Here is a 25,700-nt window from a genome sequence, read left to right on the forward strand (position 1 = left end):
AGACTTGGGGTCAGAGGTCACAGGTTCAATTCCTGCAGTGCGATAAAAAGGAATTTCTCAACCATTTAGTTAGCTTTGACTATTTTTTTGTTGACATAATCTCAGGATCATCCTCACCTCACAGCTCCTGAGTTCTCATCAGGATGAACAATAACTGAAACCGAAGTCCGTAGCCCTGGTCCTACGATATGCTTATTCATAACGCGCTCACTGAAAACACTGATCGGTTGATGACTAATGATTAATGTGAGGAAGCTCTCGGCCTCCGCCGTTCCTCTTCCTCCTCACGGCACAGTTTGTTCTGGATGATAAGAAGCCGCCTGCCAGATATCAGTTTAAATGAATCAGCAAGAAAGGAAAAAATTAACTGAGCTGAGCAAGAGTTGGAGAGTCTGTTAACATTTAGTTAGAAGCACATTAAACATCTGATTGTACTGCAGACGTGTTATTAAGCTGTGAAGGAAAACAAATCCCTCCTGCTCACCAAGACTCCAGCCTGGTCTCCAGTAAAACCCATGTTTTTCACTCATCTCTGCTTTGATGCTGCTGGAAAAAGAAATAATCTCCAACTGGGATCTATAAGCTGCCCAAAATGCTGCAAGCTGCCCAAAGACTGATGTCGAAAAGAAAGAAGAAAGCCTGTGAGAACGTCTCATCCAGCCTGTTTTTAGCTGCTTGCTCTGAATCGGCTGACAGTCATAATCTTACAAACCTTTTTTCAAAATGTGTTCCAGGCTTCCTCCTATATGATGAGATTTTGTTCAGTACATGTAGCCCGTGTCTTGGAGATGCAGTGTGTAATTTATCCACCTCATGCTTTCCCATTTGCTTTGCGTTCATATTTCCGCGGCGAATGAAAGACATTTTGATTAATGTGCCGTGTTTTGAGGGTCCTGTGGCTTTTGTTCTCTTTGCCCCTCATGCCTTTCTGTGACTGCTGAATATGATTAATCCATGCTTGTGTGTTTGTGCTTCCTAATGCAGTATCCTTTGAGGAATAATGAGCACACGGCTGATAGAAATGTCATTTCTTGACAAATGGATTATGAAAAAGTGCAGGTTTTTGCATCCTGTGTTGCAAGGAACACTTTACAGCCATGCAGTTTCTCCAAACAAATTATATTCACAAACCGTGGAGGAGGACACGCTCCGTGGAGACCCGAAGGGTTTAGTCAGAGTGTTTTTTCAACTTAATGTCAATAAAGGCAGGAACAGGAGAAGGATCCCCAACAATACATCCCTCTCAGTCGTAATAGAAAGTCCTCATCATCCTCAGATGCCAAGAAAGAAAGACGAAGTGCAGCTTCCTGAAAACCTTCATTAGTTCATTCTGCTCCAGCTCTTCAAGGAGGAGGTTGGATCGTTTCCTCGTCTCGGATCTTTCTCTTCCTCCCCCGTGTTTTCAGCCCGATCTTCAAACACTTCAAATTTAGAGTGGAATTGATCGACTGCACTGAGGATTATTTCAGCTGACTTCGATCAATACTGAACAGTATTATCACCCACCGAGCAGCCAGTCAGTTCCTCTCCTGTGGAAGCGAACCTGAGGCCACCATGTGACGCCTGTCCAGGCGAAGCCGGCCTTCGCTTGGAGACAGTAGGGACTGGCTCTCCAGAGGATGGATGGAAAGGTCGGCTTGTCTTTGTTGTGTTTAACTCATCATTTCTGCTTTGTTCTGACCACTAATGACACTGAAGGCTTTTCCTTTCCCTGACAGCCTGGCTTTGAGGCTAGTTTGACGCCAGCCGGGTACGTTTCACAACACCTGTTGCCCACGTCCTCCTTTTCATAAGGGAGTATTCATTCTCTCTGTGATCCCAGAAGATATTCGTCAGCCGTAACGCGGCGGTAGAAACTCACTGATGGGTCATTGTTTGACGGTCTCACTGTGTTTGGTCTATAGTGGACTAGATGTCTGTCAGGGCTGAACCTGCTTTTCATCCAGAGGCCGTCCTTTCAGTTCTGTCTGATGGGCAGATTTCATTGTTCTGTATGAATCAGATGTTGTAGCCTCTGATTTTGTTTTATTCAGTAACAATGTCAGACACTATATAGCATACCCTCCATGTGCAGCGTGTCCTCCATCTCATCTGAAAGCTTCCTGCTGTCACAGCAGCACTGTTTGGTTGTACGTTGTGAAAGATAAAAGCAGGGGACTGGGAGAAAGCGGTGAACTGGTACACTCATAAGGAGAGCGAATGAATACACAAGTATTCAACAGTAATGGAAACTGTAAATCTCAGCAGGACCCTGGAGACGATGTCCCCCACTGATACTAACGTCACAACGGCTGCAATAACACTTGAATTAAAGATGCTTCTATTGTTGCCTAATTAGATGCACTTCGCCTGCAAGTGCTCTGACCTCAATAAAAAGAAAAAAAAAAAAAAAGCTCATTATTATAATGAATACACATGCGTTTCTATTTGATTACATTTATGATTGTGGCCATGCTGCTTGTTGCTGCTTCTGTTGTCTAGAGTGCACATTGGATAATCAGGGCTTTGCTTTCAGTCATCACAGTGCACTGTAATTAACAATTACACTCCACAAGTACAGTATTTATCTTGAAATGTATATAATGTGTGTATCTAGTGTAACAGGGATGGACAATACCACCCTTTTAAAGTACACTGCACAAAACAATATTTAATTTTTTATTTAACCTTTATTTAAGCAGGAAAGTCCCATTGAGATTGAAAACCTTTTATTCAAAGGAGTCCTCGGGGTTACGAAGTTACAATTTCAAATACAGTGTTATAAATTACAAATAAAATGAAGAAAAAAACAGTTGCACATAAAAGATGTTGTCTCAAGATCTCTCAATCTTGTTTTAAAAGAGCTTAAAGCGACACTAAGTAACTTTCAGTTTTCATTGATTTTGGCGGCGCCAGCGGTAGTGTTTTGCCTGAACGAATACTACAGTTCCCATGAGGACTAGCGCGTGGCGTCGTAAATTGCTGCTCCCGGTGGCGTGCTGTCAGACTGAACTCGCCTACATTTGTTTCCAGTGGCTGTGTGAAGGATGGATAGCGACGAGGTCATGAATCTAATGGTGGCTAAACAATGTTATATCATGATGTGACGCATGCCGTAAAGCAGTCCGCACATTTGGAGGTTTTTAGTGAGCAGGGTTCCTACCACCCTCCTCACAGCTGCTCAGTCCAAGTGAAAGCAATACTGACGCCCTCAGCCCGTGACAGAGGGGTCATTCAACTAGTTGTAAGTCGAAGTATCATCACAAAAGATATTAAAATGTTTTATTAAGGTTAAAAAGTTCCTTAGTGTAGGTTTAAGGGAATGAGTTCAGTCAGTCTGTAGTCCTTTCTCAGCTTGTTCCACATATATGGAGCTGAATATGCAAAGGCTCTTTTTCCAAGTTCTGTGCGGGCAAACGGAACAGAAAGCAACAAATAATCATTTGAGCACAGACAATGACAGTGAACACTTCTCTGAGTGATTAAGTCGCAGATGTAGGAGGGCAACAGACCAAGCATGGCCTTGTAGATGAAAGTATACCAATGTCCAAGTCTCCTAGTGGACAACGAAGGCCATCCCACACGAGAGTACAAATCATAATGATGGGTCTCGGCTTTACAGTTTGTAATAAATCTTCGAGAGGCTTGATAAAGACTGTCTATCCTGTGAAGACATTGAGCAGAAGCATCCATATAAAGCAAATCTCCATAATCTAAAACCGATAAAAAAAAAAAGTTGCTGTGACGAGCCTTTTTTTCTTGTTAAAAGAAAAGCAGAACTTATCCCTGAAGAAAAAGCCCAGTTTTCAGTTTGAGTTTCTTTGCCATAGTATCTATGTGGGGTTTAAAAGTGAGAGAGTCATCAAGCCAGACACCAAGATATTTGTACGTGTGAACCACCTCAATAACACTTCCACTGAGTAAACAATGGTGGAATAGTGCAAGAGGTCTCCTTCATTTTAGCTTTTGAGAACAACATTAATTTGATCTTGTCAGCATTTAGGATGAGTGTTAGTGGCAGAAGTGTATGCTCAACCACATCAGAAGCTTTCTGCAGGGACCCAATGGCTTTGGCAGCTGTTGATTCACAACAGTAAATAATAGTGTCATCGGCATATAGATGAATATTGGCATCACACACATTTTTTCCCAGATCATTGATGTACATAATAAACAACAGGGGTCCCAAAATTAACCCCTGAGGCACCTCCTTGTGGACATTCTCAAGGTCAGAACAAAGTCCATCATACTTGATACACTGAGTCCCGCCATCCAGATAGATTAGAAACGCAACACTTTGAGTCGCTCACCTGCTTTCACCCAGGTGGCTGGGGTCAGACCCATAAGCGTCAGTTTAGGGGGGGGGGCGTGTCCCCCCCACTTTTTTCCAGGGGTATTTTTTCTCCACCTCACACAAATCCTTCACGTGTAGCCTTTGCAACCCCAGTTATTTTCAGTAGTAATTAACATTCCGATGCTCCTGAACGCACCATCTGCTGATGCAGAGAAGCACACAGACATTCATGCAAAACAACGTGCGGCTGCTCCCCCAAATTCAAAGCGCCGCGCAGCGGAGCGCCAGGTCTTGTTCCAAGCAAGCTCTTTCTTCTGCAGCTCCTGTGGTGAGTTTGAAAACTTGGTTTTTCGTTTAACCCTGTGATTATCCCATGTTATAAACATGTGCAAGAGGCGGTAGTCTGTTTTGAAATGTGAATATGCCCTGAAGAACTTTACTGTCAACATGCTAACAGCAACATTTTGAGGCTGTTTGACCTCATTCTAGTAGAACCTCAGCTTAACCTCATCATCAATATACTTATCATCCCTGGGGAATACCACATGTTGTTTTGATTAAGAGGAAATGCAATTTTTATTGAAAGATGTAAATAGGGATGAATTTAAAATTTTTATATTTGAACTGTAACGAAGAAGAATGCATCAAAGATGCTTTAATTCATTAACTAAGTAGACACAATTTATTTTAAGATTAGGTTTAAATGTCACACTTTAGTGCAGACTTTTTATATATATATATATATATATATATATATATATATTTAGAGATGGCTGCCCCTTGGTTCACAGATCACTGGTCATTTAACACTGAACATAAAAAACTGTGCTAAACATACTCAGACACTGTCTTTTGTGTCCTACAGGTCCAGATTTGTAGGCTACAAGGTAACATCTTCATTTCTAAAAGTGCCCAAAAACATTGTCCTGCCGTTCTGAAGCACTAATGAAGACATGACATCTGTCCTCCTTGTCCTCCTCCCAGCTGGTCTCTGTGGACATGGCAGACAGTCACACTGCTGAGCCTCTCCTGGGACTTCGTGGAGCAGAGCCTCGTTTTCAGACACCGCAGAGCCTGAGGCTTCTCTCTGCTTCTCTAGAGGACACTGGACCACCAGCTAGAGCCAGCACCAGAGTCTCCACTGGGACCACTAGCACCAGGGTCTCCGGATTATTTCTGTTGATCTCTGCTCCTGGACAAATAAAATAATGGAAACACTCCTGAGACTGATGGTTCTCTGTGTCTAACACACCTTGGATGTTCAGTAATGTTTGTTCTTGTGTCAATGGTGCAGTTAGTATTTTAATACATTTCTTTAATGGTGGCAGAACATCTTTACCAGAGCAGAGACATGTCAGTATGTGTAGATTAGGTACATTAGCTTGATCAGTCTAGTTATTTGAGGGAGTCTGATGGTGATTCTTTAACAGACTGTCTCCTCTGATGTCCGTTGCTTTTCTTTTTGACATGTTGATTTGTGATTAGGTCTTTCCTCAGATTTTATTAATGAGAAAAGGAAACAGAATGACTGGCCGTACGCAGGTTGTACAGGAGGCAGTAAACGCAGCACAGCAGAATTAAAACTTCCATGAAACAGCAGAGAGCAGGAGAGGAAGAGGTCACATCAGAGTTTTGCTCCAATAATTAAAGCTAATAATGATAATAAATGTTTCCAGCCTCCCAACAGCAAAGGTAAGACAATAAGGCTTCATGTTCTTCCTCTGCTGATTCACCAGGTTTTTGTGGCAACGTTGACAAAGAGTCATCAAACTGATCATTGTGGTGTTTCTGTTGTGGGCTGCCTAACTGTGTTTTTTGTCATTTTTCCATTTACTCCTTGAGGGAATGGCTGGTTAGGCTTGAAGTCAAGATTCTTTTAGTCAGGTATTTTATGTTCTGGTAACAGCCTGTGTTCTAATGTAACTCCAACTGTCCTCCAGTGACCTGAGGTTTATTCTTTTATTCTGGAAATGCTTTAACCTTATTCCTATTTGTGATGAATAGAGTTCAGTGGTTGTTTCTGAGCTGTAAATCCAGCTGACATGTAGCTGATGTATCTGACATGGAGCTGATTTCAACATGAAGTTCAACATTGTTGGGTTTGTAATTCATATCAAAGTTTCAGGCCAGAGGATTTTATTCAAAACATGACAATTGCCTACAATATAAAATAATTCCCAGCATCTTAAGGCAGCCATACCAAAAGTAAAATCAGTTATAGTCATCATCTCAAGCACTTCTCTAAAGCAGTGGTGACTGGTCATTAGGGGCAGGTGGAGCACAGCGCCACCAGGAGTCAACATAAAGGACTGCACGCAAGCTGTGAAACATTCTTTAAGATTATCTGAAATATCTGCTGCATTCAGTGAGACCGAGCAATTTTTTTGACAAGTGGGGCTCAGACTGCAGCGTCATCTCCAAACTGAGAGCTGATTGGCTGCCGCCGATGTAGGCGGGTCCTGATTAGTGACTGACAGGGACCGTGGCAGTTCGGCACCGCTAAAGCTAAAGCTAGCAGTCGGAAATCAAAATGAATGAAAGTCATTGAAAAGTTTATCGAAAAGAAGAACCACGGTGCGCCTTTCTTTTAAAGTGAGTCCTCAGCTTTGGTGAGTGAAAGCATATATTGTCAGTCTTTTTAGATGCGCGTGCACATGCATGCACGCTCACACACACGCACACACAGCTGTAAAGTCACTTTTTGCCAGTAGTTGTCCCCCCCACTTTTCAAAACAAACTGACGCCCTTGGTCAGACCAAAACCCTGCGGTGGATAAGTGATAGAGTAATGGATGAAGGAATAATGAATTGTTTTGTAGCAGCCCATCAGTGCACACTCCCATTTTCATCATCTTTCTCAGTGTTTCCTTCCTGCCTGGATAATTGTGGAGCATTATGACAGAGAGAAGACATAAGCACTCTGCTGCTGGAGCATTTTGCCTCAGATCGGTCCGGTAAACACTCCCCTGATGTGGATAATTGCAGAAATGGAAGTCAAGTATGAGATCTCAGCTTCTATGCAGTAATCTTTGTTGCAATATCCTTCTCATTTTTGCTAAATCCAAATTGAATTTCTCTTCGTTTTGTGCACTAAAGCTGAATGCGGGTAGCTCAGCTTGCTGGTGTGACATCGGACTGAGCAGGTTAATCCTCCCGTAGACGATAAGCGGCATTAAGGTGCTGGAGCCGCACAGACTCCGATGTTCATTCCGTCTCCTCTCATTGTCAGTGAGGTGTAAATAGAAGTGCGGGGATTATTCCGTGACAATAGCTTCATTTACCTGTTCACTCTGAATGCCTCTCGTCGTCGCAGACCCAGCAGATGACCACCATGAAAAGACCTCTTGTTAAATGAAACGAGGAGAGCTGGAGCCGTCAGCGGGCCGAGTGATAACGACGCAGGGTCAACCACTGACCTGCTGTCAGAGCTGTTAGTTGATACGTGCTTTCCTGCAGTGGAGTCTGAAAGCGTCTACCTTAAGGATCTCTCAGATGATTAAAAAAATGGGGCTGGAGTTGTGAAAGAAAGTGGTAAATGTGTTGACAGGCATGACGTGTCCACCCCTGAGACGGAGTAGTGCACAGACTGTCTCTGCTCGGTCCTCGTTTGTCTTTCCGCTGCCGTTGAATCTCTCAGCTGCTGCCCCTCTTTTCATGTTCAGTCGCTTCTTTGAACAGTAGCCATCTGGTCGGTTTATCGTCTCTTCATTTAATGAATTTCAAATTAACCGGCCTTTCAGGCGACGCTTCAAAGTGACTTTCAGGTCCCGGCTCTGCGTCCCGTTCTGGATTTCTCCAGCCAGAGTGACCGTCCGTCTCTCAGGGTGTTTCCCCTGACATGAACAGCTAAAACCACTTTGTTTTCAGTGAGCATGGACGTCACTGTCACAACGTTGCCACTTTTCTGAAACAGAAAATACAACGGGCCTAAGTTGAGGTGTTGCGGTTGTAGCTGTATTGCTGTGTGTCGGCGGTCTGCTCCCGGTGTGTTCCGTTAAGGTTGAACGTGAAGAGCAGGACTCCGAGGCAGACAAATTCCTCCAGGTATCATCGTTCTCCTTTCTTTCTTCTTCAAGTGGAGCCGCTGTCGACTTGCTCTCAGTTTTGGTTTTCCCCCCTAATTGTGCGTCTGACTTCTTTCCTGATGTGATCAGGTCTGACATGATGTCGAATTAATGAAGTGAAAGAAAATCAGACATCAGCATGCAGGTTTTTTTTTATTTATTTATTTTTTTTAACTTGAAAAATGATGGGATGTACTGAATCTTTCATGTGGAAACTTCCTGTCTGCTTGGATTTCCTCTGTGCTGCTTGATTTGGCTGAAAGAAGCAGGCTCACCACGTATTGTCTGCAGAGCGGTGCCTCTGGGAGGCTTCTCCGTTTCATTGTTTCCGATGGAAACATGAGGACGGCCATGAATCACTGCCGGTGCCACATTTACCACAAACTCCAGACGAAAAGACACTGAGCCGCCCAGCGCAGCGCTGGGGACATGTAGGGCAACAAACCATTTACTTTAAAGTGACTTAAACAGCGACTTCGGTTTCAAATGCAGCTGAGTAGAAAACAGTGAGCGACAAAGCCTTTGGAAACCCCGGCGTCTGATTTCATCCCTCAGAGTAGGACTCTGCTTTGATCAAGTCCACGGTGAACTGCAGTGCATGATGGTGAGCTGCAGGCCATTGGCAGATTGGAGTGAAGTAGCCTCAAACAGCGTCACCGCCGTTCTGATTGATTGAAGCGTGGGCGTGGGGATAACCTGGAGACGTGTGGCCAGGGCCCATCAGTCTGCAGGCAGGTCACTGAGGAACACACACACACACGCACGCACGCACACACACACACACACACACACACACACACACACACACACACACACACACACCACAGATACCGTGGAACCAACCGACTGGGTGCAGCAGTGAATGATGAGGCTGTCCACTCGTGTGCTGAAGTCCTTGAATCAGTAAGAGTTGAAGAGTCATGCTGAAAGCAGACAGAGACACAATGGGGTGTGGGTTGTCTTTGTCAGGCAGCACGCGTTTCACGAATACCGTCCTCGAGGACGCTCCTGCATATTACCAAGGACGTGGATTGTTTTACGGCGAAACGTTGAGGATGTTATCAGCATGTATTTTCTTCTTTTCAGGGAGAATATAAGGGAGCGGCTCCCGTTTCTGGATGGAAACGGCACAGAACACATTCAGCTGGTCTGAGAAAGATTGATAAGAAGAGCTCGCTTCACATCCACGAGCATTTAAAGGAGTACGCTGAAGATTTTGGATCCACACCCTATCCCTGTCATTGACAAAGTTAGACAAGCTCATCAATACCTTTTTTGTGTCTGTCCATCCAGTGGCTGGATCCCAGCTGTTAGCATCGTAGTTAGCTTAGCTCAATTGGTGGAAATCAATAGGAAACAGAGCCGGATTGGCGAAAGTGGACAAAATACTCCTTCCAGTGGTCCAGGGGACGGCGTATTAGCACGTGAAGTAAATCCAAATGGTTATGAAACATTTTAAAAGACGTGTTTTCTTTTCAATCCGTTAAAATAACGTTTTGATACACACAAACCTGCGCATGCGCAGTGCTCCACGGAAGGATATCCCGGAGCACAGCAGTAGAAGCCATAGACTCAGCCGCTGTGCGCCGGTATATCCTTCCACGGAGCACTGTGCTTGTGCAGATCCGTGTGTAATGAAAGACAACAGGTTGGTCAAAACCATTAGAAAGAGGAAAAAGAGCCAAAGGTCACAGGCCTGTGCAAATGGAACAGTGTTCAGTGTTTTTTTAAGCCCTGATTATGTGTGAACTGTTGAGAATAGAAATACTGTAACTTTAAATCTGCAGCAGAAACAGCTTGTGGAGGCTGATTCCACTGGTGCTCATCATCACTGTCTCCTGGGGCAGCGCCACCCCCCCTTCTGGACCAAAGGTTAATCAGGCCTCTAAAGTCTCACTTCCTGCTGTTGGTTGAGGGACTTTCCTTTTAAAATCCCGGTGTCTGTCATCCATGACCATGACTGACGGGTGTGTGTCACTGAATTATTGAGGGTTATTAATTATATCTGACGCCGTGTGAAGCCGGATGAGCCTGAACCAAAACAGACCTGCAGCAGAAGGAAAAGTGGCTGCTTGAAGGATTTTGAGGTGTTTTCCTTGATCAGTAATGTGAAGCATCGGTGCCTGTGTGAAGAATTCAGATTCACTCCTTCTCTGTCCCTCTGCACTCTCTGCGGCTCCTGTGAAGGCTTTTATCTTTTTCCAGTCGGACAATCATGAGATGATCTGAAGAAGAGACAAAGAGATGCTTTTCTGTTCTATACATGGAGGATGAAATTAATCTTGGAGCTGGAAAGACAAAGAAGATTCTTCTCAAAGCATGCTATAATTAACATGCCTAACCCACTTTGAAACGCAGCTTTTGAATGTTGCATAGAGGCTTTTTAAAACATGCAGTACTTGAGGTTTTCAGAACCTCTGGCTGGATGGGAGCTTCATTGGTTGAATTTACGTTTCCTTTGAAAACACCACATTCACTCTGCCTCCACCGCACTCTGCAGGTGTGTGTGTGTGTGTGTGTCTGTCTGTTTCTTTAACTTTATTTCAATCCGCCAGCATTGACAAAACACAGCAGGTGGCTCTGCGACAGTGTGTGACTCATAAATCACGCAACACGATGAATGAGTGATGAAATTTGTTGCCAGTGCTGTTAAAAATCGATTTGCTGTCGGAGCCCTAAATGATGGATTATCAGTCCCTCCATGTTCAACCTGTGGTGGAGTTTCCCTTGACCTGCAGGCCTGGCGTTAAATTCTAGGCCATCATAGCAGGGAGGCAAAAGTTAAAAAAGTTATTTTCCAATTAAGCTCACATGCATTTCGACTCAAGGTTCCGGTTCTTTGAGCGAAGCTGTGCAGAGAGTCAGGGCTCATTAGTGAAATCTACTGTCCACAACTTTTAGACAACTCATCAACATTTCTGACAGGTTTGAAATGTGGCTGCTTCTCAAGATGCTGTTATGAAACTGAGGCAGAGACTTTTCAAACTCAGCCCAACTTTATTTCAGGAGCAGCATCAACATGCCGGGTCTCAAAATGCAGTTTTAAAAAGGGGCAGTGAGGAAGCCTGTGTGATGTGAAGAGGAGCCGCTGGCCTGAAGTGTAGGGATGGATCAGATGTATCAGACGGACAGCAAGAGGGCGAGGACGCCTGAATGTCTTCTGTAGATCAGTGGAAAGAGAACCACAGTCAAAAAATTTCAAAGAAAGGAAGCATTGGCCATAAAGGAACAGCACAGGGATAGAGCCCTGTGGAACGCCATGTCCAAAACACTCAGCACAGGTTCTTTTTCACTACCACAAATGGCCACTAGGGGATGAAAACGCAGTACTAAAATACTGCAGTGCAAAGACATGAATACCCTGAGTAAGGCTGGTTCTGCGCTATGCAGAGGCAACCAGAACTCATCCAGATGAGATTACAGCTGGGTTTAAACTCCAAGAGCTTTTAGAAAAAGAATTGCAATCAGCAGTAAATTATCAGCCCAGAACAACAATCTCTAAAAGCTTATCAGTTATAAACACAGTGTTGGATTCCTGGAACACACTCCAAATCTATTCATTCAGTTAAAACGATTAAAAATCCAGGATCTTGTAAAATGATAAAATGCATCTATAGTTCTTTTCAAAGCATTTAACAAATTAGTACCAAATAATATACAGAAATATGTCACCATACAGGTGACAAGTCATTTATTGAGGAGATACCGGAATTTTACAATACCTATATTTAGAACCACCAAAAGCTTTTAGCGTGTCTGAAACTTTTGAACAGGCTGGATATCACCCAGAAACCCCAGACCTCCAACGACTGAAGCTGCTGCATAACCAGGTGGTCCCAGTGGGTCAAAACAATCAGCTGCCATTAACAATGTGTCATGAAATGTTGACTCAGTGTTGTGTCGTCTGTAAAGAGTACAACTTTTAGCCATTTAGAAACACTGAATCTGTCATTGATTTAAGTATTGAACGTTTTTGGTCCCAGACAGACCCCTGGGGGACGCCACAGGCCCTGCCAAGTGCCCAGAACTTTTGATGAGTACCGTCTTATTTTAACATATTGTACTCTTTCCGTTCTTAACCACTCTTAGGAAGCCCCCCAGTGCTGTGTTGTTAAAGTGTTTTGAGCAGCACTGTGTGATTGGTTGAAACAAAAGTTTCTTTTAGGTCATTAAAAATGTCAATTAATGATTTTTTGGGGGGGTCCAATGCATTAGTGACTGTTTCTATTGCTTTAATTATTGCTATTGCTTTTTTAATCCATATTGGCATTGTTTAAATATTTATCTTCCACGAAGAATTGATTTTTAATTGGGAAAAATATCAATACTTTAGAAAATTTACCTATTTCAGTCCCTACCCATACATATCCCAGACAATCAATTTAGAGAATGGGACAAGCTGATTTCTCGGTTTATCTGGAGCAGCAAAGCTCCTAGAGTGAGATATAAAACATTGCAGTTGCCAAAAGCTAGTGGAGGGATGGGCTTACCAAACCTTAAAGACTATTATTTGGCAGCACAGGTAAAACCACTCTTGCTCTGGTGTAACCAGGAATATATCTCAAAATGGAAAGCTATGGAGTTGTCACTGTTAGATCGACCCCTGCAGAGCCTGCTAGGATTACCTCAGACCACTAAACTGTACCACATCCAAAGTCAGTGGGTCAGGCTCGCTATAGATATTTGGTGTAGCATAGTAAAACAACTTAACATTCAAAAAGAAATGCGAATCTTAGCATGGCCAGTGTATGATCCAGAGTTTAACCCGGCTGTGGAGGGTGGAGGGTTCGTTCAGTGGGAAAGACAAGGCCTCACAGCTCTGTGTCTGTTGGTGGAGAAGGGGGAACTTATGGACTTTATAGCCATGTCAAAGAGATATAGCTTAAGCCAACAGGATTTTTATAGGTACCTTCAACTCCGCCACTATTTTAACAAAAATGTAAAAGAACTCCTTCCAGAAAAAATGACAGGTATAACACAAATGTTCATCAAAGCATATAATGGCAGGTATATAGTAGAATTGCGAGGCCACTCAACATTTTATGTAAAAGCCAAGTGGGAAGAGGAACTAGGAATTGTAATTACTCCTGAACAATGGACAAATATAATTAATACCCAAATTACAACTACAGGTTCACATACATGGAGGGATTTTTTAATGGAAAAACTGTATGAGGTTTTTCATAACTCCACAACAAAAGTCTAAGCAAACAGGGACACAACCCAAATGTTGGAGGGGATGTGGTAATGAAAAAGCTAATCACTCACACATATTTTGGGAATGTCCTATGCTTCAAACCTTCTGGGAGAGTGTACATGCTATTATTAAATCAGTCCTATGTTTTGATATTGAATTCACTTCTTTGTCATTTTACTTGGGGGATATGGACCTAAATCTAACCAGAGATGACCGATATCTGCTAAAAATCTTTATGGTTGCAGGTAAAAAGGCTGTAACAAGGAGGTGGCTCAGTGCAGAGCCCCCCAACATCAGCCAATGGATAGCTATTGTAACAAATATCCAGTGCATGGAATGTTTGACCTACAGTTTACGACTCCAAAAGGATAAATATGATGCCATGTGGTGAAAATGGGACCGATACCTCACAACTAGAGATGATAACCTGCTTTGTTCTTAATTTCTGTTTTATTCCACTGCTTGTACAAAGTTATGCTCTTATTCTCACTTGTTATTGTTTTCACTACTGTTCTACATCTTGATTATCATGAGTATTTGTATTATTGTTTAAACTTCTGATTTTTTGTTATTGCTTTTTTGGATAAAAATAAAGTATAAAAAAAAAATACTTTAGAAAATCTGAAGAATAATAGGTGTATACTCCTTCATTGTCAAGTTTAATTCAATGTGAAAACTTTTTTTTTATTTAGAACATTAGTAAAATGAAATAAAACGTTCATCACAGTCACCCAAAATATATCCCACCAAACAATATGTGAATAAACAGCAGAACTATAAAATCTCACTGAATGTCCAAAAATGAATTAAAAAAGTGTACATTTTCTAATCCCATTGATTTCTACCCGAAGAGAGGGGCTGCTGTAAAGAGCAGCAGACTGAAAAAGATTACTAAGACATGCGTGGATGAAGGCAAATAACATTTTGGGGGTGGTTTGAAAGGGAAATCAACTTTGGGGCATGCTAAAAACCTTTATAAAGTGGATTTTGCATGATATAGGTCCTTTAAGCTGTATTGTAGTATTGCTTTTAATGCATTTTTCTCTGCTTTCTATCTTTTCTGTTGCCTTATACGTAAATTCATAGTCATTATTCATGTAAAATTCAGTTGTAATTATACATGCTATTTCTTTGCTCGTTCTAACTGGAACACAATTTTACAGCTGGGGTGAAGGAATATATTAACTCTGCACTGAGATGTCCATGGAGCAATTGAAGTGGAATATGAAGTGGTCCATAAAGAAATAAAGCAAAAGAGGGAACAGAAAAAGGCTCAAAACAAATGTGCAACATTCACACAATATTAATATATTTCTGTTTTTTGACGATTTCCTCCCAGAAGGTCAATATGCCTGTGACTTCAGAGGATGAACCTGAATCCTCCCCCTCACTGTTAATGCTGAACTGCAAGATTCAAATCAGTGATGTAGCAGTAGAGAGGCAAGTGAATACAAACCTGAGAAGTGAAAGTTGTCCTTATCTTTAAATGTAATAACATTTTCCAGTTGGGCCTCCAGGTTCTGATTAATTCTGGATGAACTAGTTGGTTTGAACTGTAAGTGAAGAGGACAGTGATACAGTGGAGGCTTTTCTCCATTGGCTAAAGATAGAAAAGGTATTATTGCAAATGGATTTCACCTTTCTAGCACTTTTCACCTGCTGGAGCAGTCCCAGAGTGCTTCACTCCATGAATCACTGCGGCGGTGGAGGCGGCGGCCGTGCAGCTCTCCTCGTACTGCGTTTTGATCATTATGCACCAAGAGGAGCTTTACGCCTATTAGCGCCTCTTGAAACAGCAAATCGAACACATTCCTGCAGCCAGACCATTCTGCTGCTTCCATGCTGGACAGGACAGGTTAAACAACTGAAGAGTACATTTCTGCCGACCCGCAAACTGTTTCAAAAAATGCTGGACCATAATTCCATATTCCTTCAGATGACATATAGCCAGCTACTCCTTTACTGAAGCAGGAGGGTTACACTGTGAATAGAATCTATTCCCAGTTAATGTCCAATATTTAAACCTGACAGACGAGAAAATGGGTAAAAACGAGATACTCATGTAAAATACTGCAGTTTTAAGCAAAATATATAGAAATAAAGTCAGTCTTTATTCAGTAATATTACTACTATATTACTCTTTTCGGGGTTTTACCAATGACTACTGGACTAAAATTCCTTCTGCACTTGAAATATCTTGCATTTAACCACAACTAATTAAAGCTGCACTGTTTTGATCTGTCACAGCATCATATGCGGGCCAGAAGTATCTAAAACCTCCATGAACATGTTTTCTGTGTCATTGCAGTGTGTGAGCTGCTGCATGGACGATTCTAGCTGGCTCTACAAACTGTTTAAATAGTGAGACTTATGAAATGGAACTTTGCGTGATGCTCTGAATAAAGTGGATTCTCTGTGCTTTATAGTCCCTGTTGGTATCAACACGGTGTTATTGGCATGGATATTTATGTTACTTTACTGACGGTGGACACACACAAGAAAACCATACATTAAAAATCTTTTCTTGTAAATTATTAACAGCCCTTTACCGCTGTGAGGTCATTTCTTGTCTGCCAGTGGAGGAAGCGGCAGTCTGGAGCAGCTGCAGCCTGCTGCCCTCCCTCAGGTTCATTTACATTTTCAGATGATCACTTCAGCATCTAACAGGAAAAATACCTTATTTTCATGAGGTTCCGACAAACCCTTTTAACCAATCGTGAACTTTGCTGCACTGCGTTTGAAAAAGTGATCAGTTGTTCTCTTTGCTTAAGAGATTTTTCATGAAGTTCTTATCAGAAAGCTCTGATTCACAGAGATAGATTGAATCAAAAGAACTGCCTGTCTTTTGTCCTTTACGTTATCTTGGAAACTCTTCTTTTGTTTTTCATCTTCTGGCAGAGGATTAGTTTTACCAGCATCCACACATTCTCGTCTTCGCCCCCCTGACCTGACCTCCTCCTCCGGGCTCTCCTCTCCTGGTTCCAGGATGTGAAGCTCTTCTCTACTCCTTGAAGTTTGCTTTTGCATTTTGACCTCCTGCTGCTTTCCGATCATCTTTTTGGGGCGTCTGGCTGTGAGCCGAGGCAACATGACTTCAAGAGCGTAATGATATCACCTCTGAGAGGCTGCTCAACGGCTCAAAGGCTTCAAAGTGTGACCCGCCCCGCTGAGGATCAGACGGTCTTTGTGGAAACTTGTTGCTCCTGACGGGGCGGGGAAAAGACCGAAAACGCCTCACCAGCTTTCCTCCTGAACTGCTTGAACTCAAACATGCCTCCTGGTCGTTTCAGTCAGTTTAAAAGTTGGTCGTCAACACAACAAAATCATTTTCCAGACAAATTGTGACTGAAATATTTTTAAATGTTAAATCAAATGCGGTATTTTCTCGTTTTCTTCCTATACGTCATCAGATTAAACAGATTGTAACTGACTGTGCAGTATGTGCCGGTACGGTACAGCACGGTGTCGGTTTTCATGTCTTTCCGCTGACTAAAGTTGTCAATCGCCCCAAACAGTCACACGGTACCCAACTGTTGTTTCATCGGTATGGATTTCATAAGTAGGAGCGACAACATAGATATGGACAACTGCTGCTATTGTTGTTGCTCAAATAAAGAGATTGATGTATTGATTGACAACACCGCCGTCTGAGGATTGATCAGTGAAAATCGTCACTCTCAACGAAACCACCATGTCTGAGTAGTTAGTCGACCCTCGAATATTTAACTTCAAGCAGTACAGCGCGAGCCGCAGAAAACGGTGAGCAACAAGAGGAGATGGGTCAAGGTTGAGTGGTCCAATTCTTTTTTATTTTCTTGTGAAAAAAAAATATGCAGTGCAACAAGTGCCAAAGAAATGCATCGGAGGATTTGACAGGCACATGGCTTCCCCGGCAGCAGAGCAGAACCCAGAAGAACACCAGCAATGACCAGCTACAACTACTGAGTGAATGAATGTCTTGCCTTAAATTTATTCACCTTAAGTGGGTAAAACCATAAAAACTCCTCAGGCGTAAAACATGTTCACTAAAAGGTCACTAAACCTATGTTAAAATCCTCCACGACAAACCTTTTATAATAATCTAAAGAAAAACAAAACCCATATTTAAGAATAAACTGAACCAGTCACTCAAATAGTTAAATGAAATCCTAAACCATATCTAAAATCTGTGAAGCCACCTCCCCGCCTGTTCCCACTCTTGGTCCACCCTGGAACCCTCTTTAGTGGCGTCCGGTCCCTCGGGGAATGTTTTGGCCGGTAGCTGGTCCTGAATATCTGAATATTATGATGATATATATGATATATTATGATGACATTTGGCGAATAATTTTCCAGACAAACTGTTGTCTGGAAAACAATTTTATTCATTTATGTAAACTAAGCACAAAAGATCTACACTCAAATATCTTCTAAAATCACAGCACGCCATGTTTTTTTCCTCAAATATGTATATATGTAGCTGTCAAACTTCAGCCTGGTGTGTGGGTGTGTTTGTTTGCGCCTGTTTCTCTGTTTTCCTGTTTTTAAAGTTCGGGTTATTTGGCAGCTGCGGGAGAAACGCTGAAGGATGAGCGGGCGTCTTCCTCTCAGGGTTCAACTCGCATCTAAATCAGACCGTCCAGGCCATCAGTCAGAGTAATGAGAGCGCAGTGCGCCGCGCTGCTCCGGACGTGGCCGAAATGTCACGTCCCTGCAGACAGAAGCGCTCACACAGCATCACACACTTACAGCAAGGTTTTTTTTTTTTTTTGACATTTCCACCTGGTGGGTACTGTTGTGGGTTCAGAAGGTCAGATCGGCACTGTGGAGGTTAAGCAGCATTTCTGGCAGAATTTGAGGATGGCTTATGTGGATTTGATAGCCTTAGGAGTTTTGTAAATCTAAATATATAAATATATTTCTGGAGCAGTAAAAACGTGGTTTATACCAGGGATGAGCCACTCTCAGAGGGATAAAGTGTGAGCAGAATCAATCTACTATAATCATTTCATATATTTTTTCCATGAAATAAACGGAGTCATATAGTTTTTTGATGTATTCTGTATTTTACTTGGATTGTTGCAGTAATAATCCTGCTCAAGTGTTTCACGTTGAAGTCATATTTTATTTTTTTGCTGCTGTATCACCGCTCATTAGACCGGCTGCCGAAAGCTACACACAAACTAAACAATCAGAACTTCTAACAAGTTTAAATATTATGAGGTTTTTTTCTCTTTAAGGAGGCCGACAGTAGTTCACCACATGTCGAGAACAAAACCACTTCAACAGGATTGAAGCGTCGCTGTCCGTGGTGCTGAAGACTCAGAAACCAGCAGATGGGTCGATGTTCCAAAACTCACGACCTCCGACATGACCGGCTGTGAAGACAGATCAAAAAACAGATAAAAGAAATTCTTTCCTCTTAAGGAGGGGCTCAGAGAAATACCATCTGGCAAAATATAACATTTTCACCATCTGTACTTCACCATGAAACTGTACTCAGAGCGTCACACTCATACACATGCATGCATTATCTCGCACACATGAAACATGACTGGAATTAATAAAGCAGCAGTATAGGCCCACAGTGAGAGTAATTATGAATAAGATCTTTTTTTTTTTAACCACTAAACGTGGCCTTGCGTTGCTAATGAGGCTCCTAACTAGAGATGTTTCATCCAGTCTGTCCTCAGTGTTGCTGTGTGTCTTCATCACAGCCAGATGTGTCAACCTGTCCTGGCTCGTCGTCCTTCACTGCCAGGTTTTCAGTCATCTGAGGGCGGAGAATGACCGACTTCACTCGGTCCGGTGGAGGTTTTGAAGGCTGCAGAGCAAAAACCGGCCACCTGGTTAAGATCAAATGCAGAAGAATGAATACATGAAAACCGCGTTCCTGCTGACGAGTCGGGTGTAAAATCATTCTGCGTTGTTCTCCTGCTGTTTGTAATCAGCGGATTCAAATTTAATTAAATCTGAACCCACTAATTGCAAACAGCAGGAGAATTGCTCTGATGCAATGATGTCTAGCCCCGTCTGCTGAGTCCAAACAGCGGGGGGTCTCAGAGGTGGTTTCTCGCTGAAGTGTGAGCAAACATTTCAAGGATTTCAGTGTGAATCATGTCCAACATCCAGCTACCTCTGCGTGGAAGCCGTTCTCTGGCTCTCGGTGAGTGTGTTCTCTCCAGCATCGGCTGCCATGGTGACGATGAGCCCTCTGAACGGCGTCCCCTCTCAGCCGGACCTGAATAAGCAGTTTTTGTGGAAAAAATCCAATATTCTCTTCCTCTGGTCGCCTCTCGTCATTGTTCGAATGCGAAGAAGCAGCTTCCTCCCCGGACATGTGGACCGGTTTGGAACCCCCCACCCCCCCCCCCCCCCCCCCCGGCCAGCCTCACATGCACGTCTTTGAAATGTGGACTGAAGTCAGAGAAAGAACATCTGAGCACGGGAAGAACATGCAGTCCACACAGAAAAGTGTCGGGATGAAACATCTAAACTGCCTCCTCGTCACCCTGCTGTCAGATATTTGGTCAAAATGACAAGACAATCGTCACGGTCACACTTTTCTTCTCTCATTTGTTTATTTTTCCAGGAGATAACAACGGATGGCCTCATCTCTTCGACAAGTACTTCGGGATGCCGAGCTACAACGCTGGAGCCAAGTCCAACGTTTGCTGTGAGTACCTGAACTCTGCTGCTGACTCTGCTTCACTTTGACCCCCTTTGCTCGTTCTGGATCCAGACTGATCGGCGGTCAGTGCACCAAGCTCTATTTACACCATTTCAAGTGAAAACGCTTCCCTTGTGCATGTAGTTCTCATGTTGGGCCACTAGTTGGTGCTGCTGGTTGTTTTTGTCATGAAACCACACACACATGCTGCAGAGAACAACACACTTCAACAATATGAGTGCACGAACATGAGCATGGACAGACGACCAGGTTGGCTTGATATCATCGTACTTTTGTTCAAATCCGATCATAATCTTTCGCCAGATTACATCCTCCTCCTCTGTAATCCTCCAGAATAATCACTTCCACTCACTGGATTCACAGTTCAGCCAGGTCTGGTCCCTGAGCTTGACCTTGTCCGGCCTCATGTCTGCTTTGTGCTGCTGATCAGCAGGAAGCTGTGTGTGTTTTTTCGTCCGTTCTCCACTCTGAGAGTGTTTATTGAAACATTGAGACTGAATCTCTGCTTCATCTGAGCCTGTTTTCTCTCCTGTGACAGAAAAGGATTGACCGCTGGGAGAGACATGGCTGAGTTACTCACCATGGAAAAGATGCTTTTCTCCATGTTGCAGTAGAGTCTTCAAAAGCCTGTCTTTAAATGGCCTCTTGAATTGAGTGTGAGGGAAATACTGTGGAAAAGAACATAATAGATACGAGAACCTGGACTTATTTTTAAATAAAAAAAGGATTTATATAGATTTTGATTCACACAGATTGTGATGCTTCTTCAACTGAACGGACAGAAAACCAAGGACATTTGCTTTTATTTAGGCGGGAATGTGAAATTCTCAGTGATGGCACTTTACCGACCCCGCATTGCCTCGCTGGAAGGCCGTTGGAGCCGACCTATCAGAAGGGAAGGTGGTGAACCAGCGTCGGGGTCACGGGGGTCACTGAAGCAGGTCATCCTGTGGAGCAGCTTCCACTTCTTCACAGATGGACTGCTGGTGTCTTAGAGTCACACAGGCTCCAGTGAATGTCTGATAAAGTGGAGTCTGTCCTGGGAGGAGAATCTACCCGGCTTTAAGCAGGTGAAAACTGGGATACTGTTTCACTGCTTCCATACAGTTCTCTATCCAGTCACCCACGGATCCTCACCTGGCTGGTTTAGCTCCAGCTGTAGTCCGGTTTGCTCCGGTTCTGCCTGCTCCTCCCACCTGGGGTTGTAAAGAGCAGCTTGTTGACTCCTGCAGCCTCCTGCTCGCCACCGCGGTCGTCACGCCACGGTTCAGCGTGACACCTGATGTCTCAGCGACCACTTTCTTTTGTTTCTGATAATTAAACCCTCAACATCTGACAGCCTCACGACTCTCAGAGCAGCCTGGCAGCAATCCTGGCTTTCATGAAGCATCTCTTCTCCTGTTATTGCTTTTGACAGGGTAGAGGAAAACAGCATTAAAATTGTGATTTGCACATTTGTTTCATGCATTTTAAGCGCATGTCATATTTAGAGGGGATCATTTGGGAGTTTTGTCTACATTCAAGTGATAAAAATAGCTCTGTGTTTATGTCTTAGCATTGTCAGTGGGCCAATTTCTCTTTGAACCAAGAAGGCAGCTGAGCACTTTCTGTGGGATTAGACTTCATTTTAAATGTAAATTCTGATCTGGTCCCCATGAATGTGGAATAATGATTAAATCTACTGCCTCAGTAAAGCTATTTGCTTGATGCAAATATCTGCTCCTCTGAGATTTGGGATCATAGGAGTCCAACGCAGCATACATATCAGTTTGAGTAATTCCTTCTCGAAAAATTTAAATCCTGTGACGTGACAGAAATGCTCATGTCTTATGCTTTTATTCAGTATCGGGGTGAATGATCACATCCCTTAAGCCTCGCGAGGTTTCGTGTGTTCGCTGGTCATAAATCTGGTAAATGTGAAACTATTTGTTCTCATTTTTCTACTCTTTCTTTTCCAGCTGCTGGTTTTAGAAATGACCCATTTGTGTGTGTGTGTGTGTGTGTGTTTTGTGTTTTAAATTGACAACACAGGCTCGTTTGTGGGAGGAGATTATGTTATTTCCAGAACGTCCAGTGTTAATTGTTCCAGCTGTCCTGTTGCATGATGGTCTTTTACACAGCTCCTCCACCACAGGACAAACTCACACCTGGCTGATTTTCTGCAGAACCAGACTCTGCTTCATGCTCACAAACACAAATCTGAAGGCTTGTCTTCCATTGTTAAAGACCCTCTACAGAAATGAAACTGACATCAATATTTTGCTACCGGCAGGAATGTCTCCCGCGGCGGCCAGTCGGCGTGTTCTTCCTGTGTAGACAGCAGCTCCGTCCTCCTGCATGCGTGGGCAGGGAGCGCGGCTGGATACGTTCTTGATTGAAAAGCGAAATAGAAAATGTGTTTGCCTGTCCACGGGCGGCCATGTTCTTCGTTCAGTCCAGCCTTGGATGTCGTCAGAGCGGATCAGGGTCGGCCTTTCCCAGTCGGGCTGTGTCCTCGCTAACCAGTATTTGTTTCACATATCAGCTTGGGTATTCTGTCTTGCTGTTTTTCTTTCTTTAAATTGGAGTGTGCTGGTTTGGTTGACGGCCCCTCCCTCCCCCTGTCTCCAGTGCTGGGTGCTGTTCCGGACCTCTGCCAGTGCAGGGACTTGGAGCTGGACTGCGACGGCGCTCAGCTTCAAGACGTCCCGGTGGTGGCCGTGAACGTCACCATGATGTGAGTCTGCCTTCCTCTTGTCTCTCTAAACCTCGAGCCGTCCCGTGAAAGCCGGTCATTAATGACACTGACTGTCACGGTTTGGGAGACGCGTCGCCGTCCATACCCGCCTCTCCAGGCCTTATCTGCTTCCGACTGTCCGTCACTGTCACCAGGATTTACTGGGAAGGAAACAGTGAGCACTCCTTCTCAGCGTGTCTCCTGGTGTTTCAGCAGTTCCAGACTGAACTGAGCTCGGAAGCTTGTTTCTCAGAGGTGAACCTCTTGAGGAGGCAGTTTCCAGATACGCTCCGATGGCGTCGCCTCGTCGACTCTGAACGGACCGAGCACGAGATGTGACAGCTGCCTGACGCTGTTATCTTCCTCCAGCAGACCTCGGTCTTCCTGCGATCCTGCAGTTGGTTTAACTCCTTAAAAAATACATTTCACGAGCATTTATGAGCTCTCGGCTGCTTAAAATACCCCCACGGTGGCTGCACGAGGGCATTTAGCATAACAGACAGGATTACTGCAGAAGTTATGCAAGTTTAGTTGCATAATGAACGTCGCAGTCGCTCCCAAAATCAATTCTGTGGGTTTAATGTTAAAAACGTGTCTGAACGAGGATACAAAACCAACTCTCATTTCATCTTCTGTCTTTATGCTGCCCTCAGCAGAACTAACCTGTTTTTGACCAGGAATTGATTAAGTTATGGTGAGTTTCAGCCACAAAGCAAGTGTTTGGATTAAAACACTTGAGCTGAGACAGGCCGACGCTATCAAGAGAGTGGGATCTCTCTCTCTCCAGAGCTGAAGGGTAATCCTCAGTAGGTGCACCGTGGATTGAGATGACGCGCTGCAGCACAGCGTGGTTCCTAAACGACGTGACGATGAGAGGAGGCCTCGTAAAGACGAGTGAAGCAGCATCCTGGGATCCAGCGGCTGGTCCTTCAGTAGAGACATTCAGCTCCACTCCGTGGGAGGCAAACCGGTTTCCTCTGTTATCTCGAGAGGAGAAGTAAAATAAAATAGAGATGGGGATGTGATGACTGGATGTGAAGCACCCCCCACACACACACACACACACACCTCCAGCCAGTCAAACGTACTGAAACAGCTGAAAGCAGCTTCACACTTCCTCCAGCTATTAAACCAGCTGTGATCCCACCACCTACACACACACACACACACACACACACACACACACACTTTAACACACACATTTTCACACTTCCCTGAATGTTGATGACACTTTTTAACACTGATTTGACTTACTGAAACATGTGGAGGGGGGAGCACTCATCTCTCAGTAAAAAAGCTGCTGGTTTGAAATTTCCTCAAAGGGATGAATAAGTTCTGATTAGTTTAGTTTGTCTAACCGTCCACTCAGTGTCTCCATCACGCATGTTCACAGGTGTTTTTCTGCCCGGTTTGTGTGGAAACACAGCTCTGTTAATTAAGACGTCGTGTTTGTTGAGAGTGTTTTGTTGTTCAAACTCACACAGTCTGTCCACATCTGAATTGCAAATGAAGATGAAAAAGAATAGAAACTACTGCATGATTTTCAGAAGATAATGAGGGATTTGAAAATGGGAACGCGTGTTGATTTGTTCCTGCTTGCAGTGCGGAGATGAGCGTTACGGCCTGTTTCATGAAGTGGAGACTGAAATAGACATTTCAAATCTCACCTTCTTCATTAGAGATGGGTCTATGTGATTTTTTTTTTTTTTTTCTTGACATATTTTAATCATGGGAAGAGATTATTGGTCAAATTAAATTAACACAGCAACACTGTTTAGAGGTTGTGCGGCGTTTAATGCAGAATGACAACAATACATTTCTGATACAACATATTTTAATGTAGAGCTCATTTTATTAGGTATTCAGGTTTTGTTTAACCTAACATTGGTAGTTTGGGAGAAATACATGGAATTTAACTGATATGATCAATTCTAAAGAGCTAAACAGCTTCCCAGCTCTTTTGGAAACAGGTTGTAAATCCTCGAATCTTTCTCTGTAGCTAAATGCCAGAGCGTTGAACTCTTATACGTAACTTTAAATATGTGGATCCATGTTTCTTCAGGTCTCTCCAGAGAAACCGGCTCTACCGACTGAAAGCAAACACCTTCCTGAAGTACCAGAGCCTCCGGAAACTGTGAGTCCTCCTTCACGTTAATCCATTCACTCTCCTGACGCACTTCTGGAGAAATCCACCGACAGGCAGGAGCACGAGTTCTGTTCATTCAGCAGAACGTCTTCATGGCGTCTCAAAATAGAAAACACAAAGGAGACTCGGCAGCTTTTGTTCCGTCGGGCGTTGGGATCCCTCCACTGTTCATCATTCTGCAGCAGTACAGAGTCGACATAAGACCGTCCACCCTCAGGAGGGGGGAAAAACAAACGTACCCCTGCTCAGGGACGCTGCTGTTCGCAGCTTTTCTGGAGGTAGCAGCAGCAGAAAACAGCTTCTCGCTGCTTCCTCTGGCTCTTGCTCAAGTGTGAGAATGAGGAAAATGTTTCTGTGTGTTCTGGATGTCCGCTCACGCCACAGCAGAGCTCAGAGACGCTGAAAACGCCCAGACTCCACCTGTGTGGACTTTATCTCTAGTTTCCAGAGTGTTGCTGTCGCGCCTCCTCGAGCGGCAGGACGCTCCTCGTCTTTCTCCTCGTCCTCTCAGATCAGAGGCTTCTGGGATCTATCCATTTTCTCCACCTTCCCAGGAAAGCTTTTCCTCAAGTCTGAACGTCTCTGGCCGCACCGAGCAGAGCTGAAGGAGTAACGACGCTCTGAAGTCTGGAGGG

At 43.7% G+C, this 25,700-nt stretch overlaps 1 protein-coding gene across 1 annotated transcript in view; it reads left to right on the top strand.

Moving 5' to 3' along the window:
- rxfp1 (relaxin family peptide receptor 1) overlaps positions 1 to 25,700 on the top strand; it is a 46,094-nt gene that overhangs the window by 10,170 nt on the left and 10,224 nt on the right. Inside the window, exons 2-4 of the mRNA XM_030117030.1 lie at positions 20,105 to 20,188; positions 22,814 to 22,919; positions 24,982 to 25,053. Coding sequence (XP_029972890.1) covers positions 20,105 to 20,188; positions 22,814 to 22,919; positions 24,982 to 25,053 — 262 coding nt within the window. The remainder of the gene's footprint in view (positions 1 to 20,104; positions 20,189 to 22,813; positions 22,920 to 24,981; positions 25,054 to 25,700) is intronic.

This window comes from Salarias fasciatus, chromosome 2 (assembly GCF_902148845.1).
Source record: "Salarias fasciatus chromosome 2, fSalaFa1.1, whole genome shotgun sequence".
Lineage (NCBI taxonomy): Eukaryota > Metazoa > Chordata > Actinopteri > Blenniiformes > Blenniidae > Salarias > Salarias fasciatus.